This window comes from Melospiza georgiana, chromosome 12, assembly GCF_028018845.1.
Source record: "Melospiza georgiana isolate bMelGeo1 chromosome 12, bMelGeo1.pri, whole genome shotgun sequence".
In the NCBI taxonomy this organism is placed as follows: domain Eukaryota; kingdom Metazoa; phylum Chordata; class Aves; order Passeriformes; family Passerellidae; genus Melospiza; species Melospiza georgiana.
The window spans coordinates 9666698-9681642 of record NC_080441.1 but is presented as its reverse complement, the minus strand read 5'-3'; the positions used below and the strand labels follow the sequence as shown (position 1 = coordinate 9681642).

Sequence of the window (14945 nt, the reverse complement as noted above, 5' to 3'; positions counted from 1 at the left end):
TTGGCTAAAATTTCACAGAACGTGGAGCTATCAAAATGTCTGTACAGCAAATACAGGGTTAAATATTGGAAGGTGGCATGGAGGATAACATTTGCTCAAAACTGAAGTGTGCGGGATGGGGAAATCGTCTTTGAGAAAAAAAGTAACAACACCACATCATGCAGTTAACATTCGTCACATATGGCAGGTTAACTTGGCTTTTACCATTTAAATTGAAAAAGCCATTGAACTGTAAAATTAAAACAGCAACAAACAATCAGAGAGGACAACACGAAGAGAACACAAAAAATGGATGCATTAAATAAATGAAACCATAATTTACCGTCTTATTTAACTCCATGGAATATTGAAGATTTTAAACTTTTAAGTTACCTCAAAATCCACAAGAAAGAAAATGACAACACAATACATCAGGGTAGGTGGAATACTATAACAACATGGATATTGTTATATTATTCCACCCACCTTAATGCTGAGCCTTTGGGGGTTGCTACACCATAGCCCTTGGAATCCAGGTTGCCTCCAACTTTCATGGTGTCGCAGGGCTTGCGCTGCTCGATGTACTCGTTCATCGTGGACTCCAGCAGGAAGGCAAACTTGCCCTTGGACTTCCTCACCCTGGCCACCCCGTCCGCCGTCGTCTTGGTGAACACCGAGGGCTCTGCCGACTTCATGTACGACCACATTTTCTCATAGACAGCTATTTTTGACCTCTGGGAGAGATGAAAGGAGGGAAATGAACAGTCATGTTGGCAAGACTGAGCTCCTTGGGCTTAGCTGGCTTGGAGGTATAATGACACCCTGGAGCTGATTCAACAGATCAAAGAAGTCAAGGTAGCTTGGAGAGAGATACATTGCCCCCTGAACAAAGACCAAAAGACAAAATGTTTGGGGAGGGAGAAGCAAATCTCAGACATTTATTTACTCATTGCTGAGTAACTGGCAGCCTCAGAATGAGCAACGGTGTGTGCCTATCCCAGCCTCAGCTCCTGTTCTGTGCTGGGTTTACCTACCCGTGTGCTGCTCTGCTACTGAACCAGAGGGAGGATGAGAAATCCCAGCTCACCCATCTTGGCCAACAGATGCCAAAGGAGCCTCTCCCTCTTCACACAAATCTTCAGCATTGTTTTTTTTTTTACACTAATTGCAGCTAGGAAGGGCTGGCAGTTGCCTATTACAAGTTTTCAGCAAGGCAGGAGTGTGCTTTTCACAGTGGCAATGGCAGGTCTCTGATATAGGAGACCATGACATTCTAGTGGCTGCCAACAGAGATGCTCAAACAAGGGATATAAACAGTAATTACAAAATGTTTTATGAATCAATAGTCAAATATTCAAAATTTGTTTTCCCATTTTCCTAAAAGACAGCAAATACAAATATTAGCAATAAGCTGAAAAAATCACTGGTTAACTGCCTGTCACCCATCTATATTTTTTCCTGATTTGCCTGTTCTGAGACTGAGCAAAACCTAACAGCCTCTAGCTCAGCATACAAGCTTTGTAAACCTTGAAATGTTGAGGAATGTGTTACTTCCCCTTCTCACTCTTCCCCACCAGTAACATTTAAGCCACCCTCAGATCTCAAAGCCACCTCCAGACTGTCAAGAATTTGTATCCTGGACTACCAGTTAAACTTTCCTGCTTGGTCAACAGAAAGCAGTAATGCAAACTGCATTTCTCCAAAGTCTAGAAATCCCAAAGATTTATATAAGGCTTTCAGTCCAAGTTGTGGGTACCTTGAATTTATGCCTCATATTCCTTGCCAGTTCCCTGTCCACAGCTTTCCCTGCAGAATAGGAATGAAGGAGGCAGTAGCTAAATCTAGTTCAAATTTAGCAACCTTGTGGTGGAAGACTGCTAATGTCCATCAGCTTGATGATCAAGACATGCTTCCTCCTCATCCAGGACAATTTAATGCACTTTGAGTAATGTAATGCTTAACAACCAGCCTCCAAACACTTCACAGGGAGTAAGCCCTGCCTGCACTGCTCCTCAGATTAACTTGCTCAGCTGGTGCTGCTACAGTGGATAGAGAGGAGCATGGAGGGCAGCATTTTATTTCATCCTTCCTGATGAACTGAAAAACAACTGAAAATGCAAACCAATTAGAATCAGCCCATCTGACGACAGGAAATCAGAGAGACAACAATCAAGAGGGGCTGGCTGGGTGGTGGCTGGGTGAAAAACAAGTCAGAGAGAGCATCTCTTAACTAAAGAGGAGCTGTACAGCTGTGTTTGCCCAGCATCAGGACAAAGGGGGATGTAACTGGGGTCTGAAATGGTCCTTACCCAGCTGAAAGAAGGAATCTGGATTTTCCTGACCTTCCCCTGCAACACTAAACACTGAATAGCCTGAGATGAGGACGGTGGCTCTGAATTTGAGAGTTGAATGTGATAGCTCAGCCCCTGCAGGGAGTGCTAAGCCTCAGCTGACTGCAGGACCATGGATCCTGCCCAAGGAGGGAATCTCACTGGGGCTCAGGGCCAGGCTCCCATGGGCTGGCAGCCAGAACACCCTGATAGCCACACCCTGATAATCACTGCCTGCTCAAGGTGCCCTCTGCGAGCACACTGACTTGGTGCTCCTGCTTTTCCAACAACCCACTTAATGGATGTGGGCATTTCCTCATCTCCTGCCCTGCTGGGAGCTGCCCAGGGCACTGCATGGCTCCCAGGAACCTGCCAGAGGGGCTGTGGGGATTCCAGGGATACCAGAAGTGGTGTCTCCCTGTGCCCCGTGGGCAGCAGAGCAGGTGACAGCTCTGTACACGTGCAGGTGGCAGCGCAGGCAGTGTCCCAGGCACTGCCCCTGGCCAGCCTGCCAGCCCTTCTTGTGCAGCTCTCTTGGGCACGAAGGGAACATAAAACAGCCTGGATGGCCAACACAGAGACTGCAGGAGCAGTGGCAATCCTGGCGTGTCTTAGTTTCAAGGTTCTCTGCCTTACAACCTTCATCTTCTTTTAACATAAATAATACAAACACACCTGGCCATTTATATTTGCAAACAGGCACCCAAGGGACAAAAGGAAGGTAGAAAACCATCTTTACTCTTTATACCTCTCAGCAAGCTGATCTCGTGTGCCTTCCAAATTGTGCATGCTCTACGTATGCTTTTGCTTGTTTTCCTCTGCAGAGTGTGCCTTTAATTACCCAGATAAACCAGAATTTCTTTTCCTTTCAATCTTTTAACTCACATGTGCATACCTGTCTGTCATAAGTTCTTTCATACTCTTTCCACCTGGCCTGACTACCTGAAAGCAATGGCCAGTACATCTGTGCATTGTTAATAATCCCAGTTATCTCTGAGTGCCAACAGCATGCACAGGGCTGCACGTGGTCCACAAAGCATGTTCCCTGTTCCAAGGGCAAAGGGTGAAAATCATCATTCATGCTTCAGAAAACCAAATTCTACAACTGAAAACCTGATCTCTTTTCAACTTCAACAAATAGCCTAAGCTTTATAGTCTGTTGCCTTCATTTAACTCTTCTGGATGATGTAGTTAAAAATCAGTTCCCATTTCTATATGGTCATTGTCCACCTCTTCTTCTGCCAAGTGGGATTTTCATAATATCTTGTTATCATCAAATTAACTAAATAAGAATAGCTATCTGATCTGGTAGAAGTAGACAAAAATTCAAGCTAGAAACAAACAAAGCATGTATTGACTGGGAAAGGTAAATCTAAAATGCATCAGGCATGTATTGGTTTTGGAGCACAGTCTGGCTGAGGATCTCAGGGGTCCTGAGAGAGAGGACCAGGGATGTGATGGGTTCTGGCCATTGAGTCCTGCTTGGTTAGTGATGATTTTTGCAGCCATTCACCCAAATTCCTAATAAGTGAAATTAATTACCTATGATGAGGCTGCTTGGAGAAAGGGACACTGCCACCAGAAGAGCAGTGACACCTGCTCAGCAATGCCCAAAGGCATTTTTTGCTCCTAGAGCCATATTTTAAACCTGCTCAATGCCATGAAACAACCAGTTGATTAAAGCTGGTCAAAGATGCAACAGGATGAAATGACAGAAAAATATTTTAGTAAATATTTTTTCCAATTGCCTCCACAAAACTCAACCACCCCAGAAGCCCCTAAAAGACTTTCAGAAAAGAAAAATGTCTTTCCTAACTATAAAGCTCCAAATTCTGTGTTGAAAGAACATTCTTACCCATCTGTCCTCCTCTGCAGACATTGACACTGCCTCTCCCAGCCCCCCTAGGAGTCTGACACCCATAAAAGGGGCCAGACAGCAGAAGCAACCACAGAGAAAGGATTTACACTCCTAAGTAAGGCAAGGTCTGACAGATCTGCACTGTTGCTAGAGTTCAGTGGCAGTAAAACATTCTCTCTGTCAATAAAGTGTTACTTTTAAAGAGATCCTTACGAAAAAAAAAAAAACTTAAAAGCAAAGATTTAAGCCAATTCAAAGCCCATAACTGTATTAACTCCCTATGCTCTGCAACTCCTATTTCTTTGATATTGCTCTCCACAAGTCCACCACACACATTTCCTTGGGATTTCAAGGGGATATTATTATAATTTTTTTCTTAAAAGCAACATTTTCAGTGTTTCATCTAGGCCCTGAGACACATTAAAGCGTCTTCATTATCGCAGCCTTACTGCAGATATAAATAGAACTGGCCTTTGCTTTGTCAATAATGCTGGCTTTTTTTTTTTTTTTCTTTATTTGGATATGTTTATGCAGAAATATAAGCCACAAACACCCCAGCCAAGGGTGCAGGCAGCTCCCTTCCATGTCAGCAGAGCCAGCAGCTCTCGTACCAAGGACTCACTTCACTTGGCCCGTTACTAATCAGCACCTAAATACACATTTCTTCTGGGTAGCAATGCATTCATTTGAAAAGAAGATGCCAATTCCATCAGTGCACAATTTTAACACTGTCTTTCATTCTAATTCTCCTAGTTTTGCTGTGTGGTTGACTCCAGCAGTGAAATGAAAAATCAGCCAGAGTGTGCATGGCCAGTCAGGGCTGGGTGAGTGACACAGGCAAGGGAAGGAGGCACATTTGCCTCTCAGTTGTAGCTATTTCTTCAATCCAGCATCTACAAATGTAGCTCCAGCTGGGCTGGACCTGATGCCTTGGTTTCACTTTTGTACATCCTAAATCACCTAGAGATACCTAGCAGACCCCAGCACACCTTGGACAATTCCTTGACACTGGTTAAATTTAGCTCTAAATATGAAGCCTTCTCCCAACGACTGAATTCCCTTCCCCCTCTGCAGACATCTGTCTCACACTTCTGCTAAAAGTGACATTGTGTCACCTCCTCCACTACTGAGTAGGGGTGAAGTTGCTGTATTTGAAGGAAGCAAGGCTGCTCCTTTCTAGTTAAAGAATGTTACAGAGATGCCCTTTATCTATTTTAGAACATTCAGCTCTCCCTACCACCTCCTCCACAACTTGAAGGTCTTCTTCAAAATGTCTCCTTGTGCACCCTGTTGGGATATTTTATTAAAAATTACTAAAATGGTCCTTAATTTCCTATGACAGGGACTAGGAAGTGATTTCCCAGCAGTCTAAGCACAAATTGTTCTCCTACAGGTGAGAGCTGTTGATCATCCAGTCATAATCCACATATAATCAAATAAATGCTATTTTAAAAATCCAGTTATATATTCTATAACTGTATAACTCTGTTTTATACTTCAAGAAATTTCAGGTAGTACTGATTTTTTTACCTCTGCCTTCAAAACTAAGAGTGATAAACAAAGTGTAGCAAAATAAAAAAGCATGTGGAGCATCCAGAACTGCAGCACACACATAAAGGTAAGCAGAAACATCAATAAAGGTCCTAGAGCAGCAGACTTACCACTCTCCTCTGCTGCATGGGCCCTGTGACCACATTATAGCTCCCTAACACGGGAGATTTACAGCCCTTAAGTCAGACAGATGTTGCTGATACAAAACACAACGGTCCATACTAAAATCAGTGCAGGTATTTAATGTGAATAATACATGCTGCCTTTCTACAGATCACACCTCACTTTGTATGGAGGTACACCTCACTGGAATGAACTTGGGCAGTTAAGTGTGAACCATAGCTTCATTACCACCACTCATTGCTTGTCCTCCACGTGTGCAATTAGCTCTTCTGCAGCAGTTAATGAGTCCAGGAGCTTATGAACCATTTAAAAGCAAGCTACAAAACAGGAATGAAAAAACTGCCAAGAGACAACAGCCTTGGTACTGCTGCTGCTGCTGCCTGGCTCGGGCCCCACTGATATCCACAGGGTTTAGGCAGTGGCTTAACTGAACTTCTATGGCAAATTGCAATGGAGTGGCACCACTGTGTTTGCTGTTTGGATTTGGCTTTGGTTTGGTGCCTTTCCACTCCCTCTAAGCCTCATGTTGAGTCATCCCTGGCAGAGCTGCCTCTGGGGGGAGTGAGGGACACTGGTGGGAGCCCTCAGCCTAATCTCAGCCCTGGAGCACATGGAGGCCAGCCTAATGATGATGCCACATAAGAACATGATAAATATTATTATTAAGGTCCCTCTGCCTGAGATTTCCAAGCTCTTTACTGAGAAGGTAAAAATAGGTCTCCTGAAGGCCAGAGGGCACCATTAGTCCCCTTTCCCCAGAGAGGACATGAAAGCAGAGATGCCATTTGCTGAAGGTCATAGGGCAGAGTCTAATAGATCAATGTCACAGCTTTTAGCCACAGATAACTTGTGATGCCAGCAATTTACTTACCTATATGGACAGAAAAATCAATCCCATCATTACATGAACCTCTTGCTTTTATTACATTCTCGGCAGAAGAAAGTAGGTCAGGGCATTTCTCTTCCAGCAAGGCCAAACCCCAAGTCCACCAATCTCTACCCACAGTTTATGAATTTGTGGGATGCCACAGAAAAGCGAGGTTGAAGCATGCACATATAAACGAGTCTGTATGTTTGTAGGAGCACACAAATTTTGAGAGTGCATGCACACACGTAAAAGAAAGGGTGGCCTGGTGACTTGATAATATTTTACAGCCAAGCATATGATGGGAGACATTGTCATGTTGGTTTATTGCTCAAATGATAACTTAGGCTTTAGAAATGGCATTTTTCTTTCCCAGTTGGGGCAAACGAAGCCCAGAGAGCAGAAGGACCAGGCCTGCAAACCCCTGGGCTGCTGCTTTTCTCTAGAGTCCTCTATGCCAAGATGCAGACTACTCTGCATGGGGCTGAGGGGTGGGGAGTCCAGCGGGAGGCTGGTGGAGGTGGTGATGGTGGGCAAGGACAGTCCACAGCAGTGCTGCCCACCCAAACAGATGGGGAAGCAGCCTAATAAAGCCCTTCCAGGCTTCAGCATCATTAGTTTTTCCACACCTGACACAGACAGTGGCCTGATTACTAAAGGAAGTGTCTTACAGAAATACTACAACATTTCAGGAGGTGTGTTTTGAGACTTTTTCTCTGTATATCATGGTCCTTTTCAAAGTGTGACCTTTGGCAGCAGGGGGGTGATGTGCTGTAGCTGCTTTTTAACAGGCAGCTCTTGTGCAGCGAGCTCAGCTCGCACAGACAAGCAGAGTCACTCCGGCTGCAGCCAGACGCTGCTGACATGTCAGTAACAGTCTGAGCAGCAGAATGTAAATCAAGATTTTAAGATGCCCTTTCCTGGCACAACACTGAACTTCAGACTGTATTCATCTCCTCACTTTATTGCTGCCTTTACTCCTCCTTGTTGCAATGCTGATTGGGAAATTAAAATGAAAGTCTTTTCCAGAGACAAGCTGCCTTTGTAAATCCTCTGTGACTCAGGGACAGAGCCAGTGCTCGGGCAGAGCTCGCCCTGGGGAAGCAGTGCTGGGGGTGACCGGGTGGCACACACCAGGGATCTGGACAGCTGTGCTGGGTAAGCCTGTCTGTCTGTCTGCCTGTCTGTCTGTCTGCCCGGGGAGCAGGAGCAGCACACGCTCAAGCTGGCTGGAGGGAGGCTTACGTCAGCCTTCAGGCTAAGGGGCATCTTTCCAGCAGTGACATATTCAGCAGAGTTGTCTTGTCTGGGCAACTGAGCAGCACAACCAGCCCTGCTCTGGATTTGGCCCGTAATAAATTAACAGAGAACGGCATTTCCAGCACATGATCTGAACACTGTCAGGTCTAATGAGTTTTCAGCTCCAGACAGAAAAGGCCAATATACAGGCAATGATGGAGAAATCCCAGTGGACTGCAAGAGGGGATGTTTCATATTCACATCATTAGAGTTTCTAAACCTTCATGTATTTCCTAATTATGCAAAAGCAACAGTAGCAGTGCTGTGAGTCATTTATCAGCACCCATGTATTTTAAATGAATCTCTAATAAGCATGTACTAATGTGACACAGCAGCATTACATAAAGTAGTAGAGACTTGAAAAACCAGGGTCCTCGCTGTCTTGGGCAATGTCATTATCATTATCATAGAGCTTCTCTCCAAAAAGTAGAGCATTCAAACAGCAAGTGATTTTCCCCCCAGGCACTCTCTGCCTCCCTCTGTGGTACAGACACAGTTACAGTGTTAACCCACTGTGAGCTGCTGTGTCTGGCTTCCCACAGGCTGCAGCCCCTCTGTGTCCAGCTTCCCATGGGCAGCAGCCCCTCTCACTACCTGGTCCCCAGAACCCACAGCTCTGCTCTTACAGAAGGTGACTGCTGGGTGGTATGGAGACAGAGGTGAGCTGGAAAGCCTCAGCCACAAACATAAGAGCTATAGACAAATGCCATCTGTTATTGAAGATAATGGGGAGATTTATTCAAATATTTGTTAGTAAGTGTTGACTGAAAGCTTTGCTAAATCTTGACTTGCCTGCTGAAATTAGTAAAATGGTTCAGCCACCTTAAGCCCAGCTCCATTCAAATGCTTCCTTTCCAAGAAGTAGATGATGGATGAGCTGTTAATTTTAGTTCCTGTAAGGATACATTTCCCTCTCCAATCTACAGGCCTAAAGACATTAGATCACTTCATGGGAAAACATTTCTTTTGCAATTATGTCACATTTGATTTCCTGTTGCCTTTAAAACTGCCTGTTGGCCATGTGGCAGAAAGGAGGTTCAAGAGATAAACGAACCCCACCAGCAGACCATCCATCATCAATGCAATGGAGAGGCTCTGATCCCTCTGCATGCATACAGTCACCTTTTAATATTTGTACATGCTCCCACCTATATCAAACAGGGGAAGAGAGAGAAAATATATAGGTGAATAAAATTTTCGCACCTTCTGTGTTTAAAAACAGTTAAACTACAGTACTTTTATGATTAACAACTGCCACATTGAATATCTCAGATCTATAAAACTCATCTTTAAAGCTACCACTTTTCTGTGATGTTCTATTCTTTAATGTTCATAAATAAAATCACATTTCAATATTTTTGTCAGGAATTTGTCATGATGACTGTGTTGTTTAGCTCAATGTCAAGTGCACAGAAATCTCCAAGCTGGTAATCATAGTTTTATCCTAAGGCAAAAGCAAAGCATTTGTATTACTGCAGTGCTAAAAAAAAGTCCTTCATCTTTACTAGCAAAATAAATTTTGAAATTAAAAATCAAAGAGTTTAACTACAGATGAAGCCCTTAGTGCTGCGTGCACAGAGTTCACAATGGTGTTTTTAATGGCCTCTAATGATGATCTCAATATCGTTTGATTGCACAGAATGCATAAAAATCATATGGCAGCCAGGGGTGTAGAACCCAAGGCTTCTCCTTACCTAAACTGCTGGAATTTATTTCCCTCTCATCTTCACACAACCTTATCATCAGAGGAAAGCAATGAGCTCTTTAACTCATAACGGGTGTAACACACTGGTGCTTCTGAACACATTACAGACATAATTCCTCACTCTCTCCCGAGGCTCTGCCATGGAGCTGTGCTCCTGCTTGGATGCCTGACTGGCACTGGCCTCACCTCCACTGTCAGAGGCACCTGAATGGGAAACCCTCTCTGCATGCTGCCAGCTGGGGGGGCAAGTGGCACTTGGCTGTTTTGAGCCAGGAGTGACCCACTGGTGCCACCACAGCCCCTCCTCACACAGCCCAGCACAAGGCTCTATGGAACAGGAGGGGAGGTCTGAGTTACCCCATTTTAGCTGAAGGTATTTCTAAATCCTTTTGATGGGTTAAAGGAATGTTTTCTTTTAATTTCAATAGTATTTGGAGTTTGCTCTTTCACTGTTCTTTCAGATAAATGTTCATTTTCTGTTTTGGTGTTAATCTGTCTGGTGTTTTTTTCTTTGCTTTCCAACAATTTTTTTTTCTATATTACCTTTAGTTTTACCAGCTTGACAATTTGGTACTTAAGTTTCTTTTCAAGAGATACCTCACCAATCTCCTTCCCACTTACTGCTTTTTCTGGTAGCTGTTTGCATGCACCTCTCCTCACTATGGACAACCAGAAATGCAAAGCCTCCTGCCAGCACAACTCATGCTTTTCTATCTGTCCCTATTGAGCATGATGAACTATTCTAATTTCAGAATAGTCTCAAAATGGGAAACATCTTAAGTGGCCATCCTTAGCATGACCTCCTGTGTCTTAAAAACTGTGGGTTTATACATATTTTGTGTATTGACAAAGTCCAGAAAAGGCTCACATCTGAATTTGGTTTGCGAAGAATCACTTTTTGAGGAAAACCAACTGTAAGAGCTGGAACAACCATCATGCCCAAAGGACCTTCGGTCTTTCTACTGAAATTCTCAACAGATCTGGCAATTAATGACATTTCCAGGAGGAAAAATCAGAACTGACTTCAGGACAAGTCATTCCACCTGAGGCATGGGAGAGCCACTCGGTAGCTGAGTTGTTTGGTTGGGGACATCCTTAAACTTGTGCTGAGAAATATACAAAGATAAAATTCTACAATAAAGTAACATTCATTGGAGATCTTCTTCTCTCCTTAATTTTGTGAACAGTGATTAACTACATAAGTTCTTAGTGAAGTGTACTAGCAGGTCAGCTGTGTTTGTCAATGATCAAACACACACTTGGCAAGGTATTTTGCAGAAGCCCCTGAACAGAGATATCTGCTATCAATTAAAAGAAACAACCATAAATTCAAGGGCAATTTATATTTCTAAATGTCTACAAACATGTCCTGCTGAAGTTTAAATACAGCCAAGTTTAGACAAGAATCACTAATTGATTGTAAAGGTCATGCCTTTTGAATATATGCATATTGGAGGTGAAGTATTAGAGTGTGGTATTATACTTAGGCTCAGTGCTAAATTTGGATTAAATGGCATTATATTGATTTGATAAGCTGCTCAGATATGCTGAAACTTTAATTGAATGTATTAGAAGATGTTAATTCTAACAGATAGACCTTTAAAAGTAGCTTAGGGATTTGAAACTTCTTCTCATACAGGCCTTCACCAACCTTCAAGAAAGAGAAAGAGGAATTTTGGAGTCCTTAATCTGAGTCCATGTGTTAATAAATATCTCAGGAGAGGTTCTTTCTTTTCAATATGGATGAGTGCCCTTTGAAAGCCAAAAGGGAATTGATGTAATCTATTGATTGCCATTTAAATGCCTTTATAAGCTAATTAGTGCAAAATGTAAGATGTTTCTGAGCAGAAACAAGCAACAACCATGAGAATACAGGAAGGTTCCTCTGAATCTTAGATATACTGGGAGGACAAATGCCCTTATGCAGAGAATCACCAACAAATGAGGAGTGTAAACATTGTCTGCTGTGAAACTGTTATAAAATACCAGCTCTGGCTGGAATTGTGAGAGCAGTGTTGGAACTGTGAGAGCAGTGTTGTGTTGGCATTGTGAGAGCAGTTCTGGGACTGTGAGAGCAGTGTCACGCCAAAGCAGCCGCTGTGCAAGCCTCAGGCAGCAGTGGTGTATCCAGCTTAACCCCATAGCTGGGACAGCCTCTGCCCAGGAGGCACTGCCACGCTTAGGGAAACTGCCAACACTGGAAAATAGGTCATGAGCTGGAGTCTGCCCAGGTCTGAAGTGGCTCAAAGTCATTACCATCTGTTCATCTGAATTGAGAGGCTGGTATCAGTCCAGTTTCAGGTATTCACACTATAAAAAAAACCTTCAAAAGTGATGCTGTCTGGAGATGGGGCTGGCAGAAGGGAGCCATGGCCTGGAGGAACTCCTAGCACATGCAGACAAGATGGTGGGGATCTGAAGCTCACTTACATGTTATCCCTTTATAATGCATGAGGAGGCAGCTACTGTCAGTCTGGCACCTTCCACTGACCAACAGCAGTGATTAAGATCAGGATCTGGCTAGTATCTTTGAGGAACATTTTAGCCTTACAGCTTTAGAAAGAGATATACCATACAAGCTTCTTAATGGGATCTTGGAGAGACTGTCCTGAACCTCCTGTGTGAAGCCATGGCCCAGCTATAAAGCCAAGTTACTCCTTTCTCACTGAGTAAATGATCATGAGCCACTCAGCTAACTGCTGTTTAAGCTAGGAAAATGCTGGGGGAAAATAGGTGCAGGATATTTCCCTTACACAGGGGATAAGCATCACCCTGTACCAAGAGAACTCATGGCTTTTTCCAACTCAGAGCACTGTCACTTCCACTTTGGTAGCAGAGTGCAAAGAGATACCAAGGGAGAACAAGCACCCTAAAACACAGAGAGGTGCAGTCTGTGCTGCAGGTCCTCGGAAAGCAGGAGTCCTCTAAATCATTTGAAGTTTCAGACACCTTTACTGTCTTATTAAGTAACTAATAAAGACTGTACAACAAACTAGTTATGTGAACACACGCATTTGTTCTAAGGCAAAGCTTTTGCCCTTTTCAAATCAACTGAAGAAGACTCTAATTACAACACTTTCATGGATGCATCACTCTATTCAAATTAATTACTCTGTAAAAGTTAATACAACTGAAATTATGTTGTGTGCCTTGAGAATGCCAAAGAGAGAGAAGCACCCTTAGGGCTCATTCTTCTTCCCACTTGGCCCATTCAGCCTTGCTCCACACTGCTGGGGCTCTGCTCTTGTCCATCCCATCCAACTCCTGTCCTGGCCTGATGGAGCTGGCAGCTCCTGACAGATCAGCTCATTTACAACCCTGCTTTTCCCAGCACCAGCAGAGAGACACAGTTCATCTCAAGATTATTAGCAGCACAACAAAGCATTCCTACATTTACCAGACTTTGTATCCTTTCACATGAAACACTCATTCCTTTGATCTCTCTGTGAGAAGGAGTTTGCTTGCTGTGTCAAACTATTAAGGAAATGAAGGAACATCCCCATACAATTCCACTTTCTATATGAACTGTAACAACATAGTCAAAAGAAGGTATTTTCCCCCCCAAGATCAGTATAGTGACTATAAACGGCACCAATATTTCTGAACAAGTTGTGCTACCTCTTTTGACAGGTTCACCCAACTTGTTGTTGTAGGCATAATAGTGCCTTGGGTTGATAATTAAGCAGAACAAAAATTTTTATACACTGATGTCACCCTTACAAGGTCAGTGTTTATCTCGCAGGATTTTAACACAAACAGAAGCTGCTGTAATGTACCTGCTACCAGAGTTAATTAAGAACCACTGAGTATCTCTTTTAATATAAAGACATTACAGGCAGGGTGCAAAAGCTTCATAAAATACCTATGCATTCCCTTTCAGGTTTACATCAGATGTCTGTGTCATGCATTGAAATTTTAAGTAAATTCAAGGAGCCCTGAGTATTTCTACAAGGAGCCCTCAGTCTTTCATCAGCCTACAGCAGCAAGGGTTTTTTTGTCTCCCTCCTCCCTCTGCTTGCACCTGGCCAGTATGCATGACAGGCAGTAATTAGCCCTGCAGCACTGACCACTCTTCTATACAAAAAAAATGTTGGTTTGAATGGCATCTGATTGGCACTGCTGAGAGAGAACCAAGAGCTCCCTGAAAGGCCTGAGCATTCCAGTTCACCCTTGGAAAGAAATAAGAGCTTTTCAGGATGACGTTTTCAGAGACATAAAAGTGGACTGAGATCATATTTAGAGTCCCTAATGCCTCTCACCAAACAGTCTGCAGTTCAGCCTGTGGCTTGGCAAGAGGAGAAGGAAGGATGATCTTAAACAAAAGTGTGCACCTGCCCCCACCCCCAAATGTTGCAAACCCCGCATCTCCCTAACCAAGGTGAAAAACAACCAGAGTTCTGGGGAACAAAATTTTTACCCGAGTGTCACATACAGCCACAGCCAGATGCTGGTGAGCACCAGAGACACAACAATGGCAGCAATCAATGCTCCACCAGGAATGAGCAGCACAGAGGCCTCCCATCCCCCTCCATTCTGGCAAGGGAGCACCGCCGTGGGATGGCATTACTGGCTGCCAGCTGGGCACGCACAGCAAGTAGGTCAAGAGCATCACTCCTTGCAAGAGTCTTCTCTGCTAAATATTGTGCCAACCACTGCATTATTGCTCACCAGACCAAGGCTCTGAAACTGGTGTTACAAAACTCTTCCCATGACAGCAGAGGTCAGGTTTTCCACCTTGAGATGTTTCAGGTTAAGCAAAACCACCCATTTTTGATAAAATGCCTTTTGATATTAAAATCTGCACTCAGGCCTGTCCTGATTGCACAAAGCATAGGATGGCTATTACAGCTGCATAAAATCAAACAACAGAAACACATAAACAAGGCACTTAAAGGAGATTTAACAGACTTACTCTAAAGAATTCTTTGGTTGAACCTGAATCCAAAGTGCCATAGGCTATTTCAGTTTGTTTAGCCAGGTCCTCTGCACTCTCTATGGGTGAAACCATCCTTTCCACCGTAAGGAAGGCAGCGAGATTAGCAGTGTAGGAAGAGATAATGATGAGAGTGAAGAACCACCAGACTCCTCCGACAATTCGCCCTGAGAGAGATCTATGGAAAAACACACATCATTAAATTGTTTTGAAGACAATCCTTGATTTTTTTTCTTTCTTCACTGAGGAGAAATTCACATGCACAACCCTTTTGTCCAGATCTTCCAGGTATCTGTGAACAG

General features: G+C 43.6%; 1 protein-coding gene across 3 annotated transcripts in view; it reads right to left on the bottom strand.

The window, feature by feature from the left end:
• Window positions 1–14945, bottom strand: part of GRIA3 (glutamate ionotropic receptor AMPA type subunit 3) — a 142343-nt gene that overhangs the window by 21075 nt on the left and 106323 nt on the right. For all 3 annotated transcript variants that reach the window (XM_058032486.1, XM_058032487.1, XM_058032485.1), the window contains exons 12-13: window positions 14623–14821; window positions 466–713 (exon numbers count right to left, since the gene is read on the bottom strand). In XM_058032486.1, the coding sequence (XP_057888469.1) occupies window positions 466–713; window positions 14623–14821 (447 nt within the window). The remainder of the gene's footprint in view (window positions 1–465; window positions 714–14622; window positions 14822–14945) is intronic.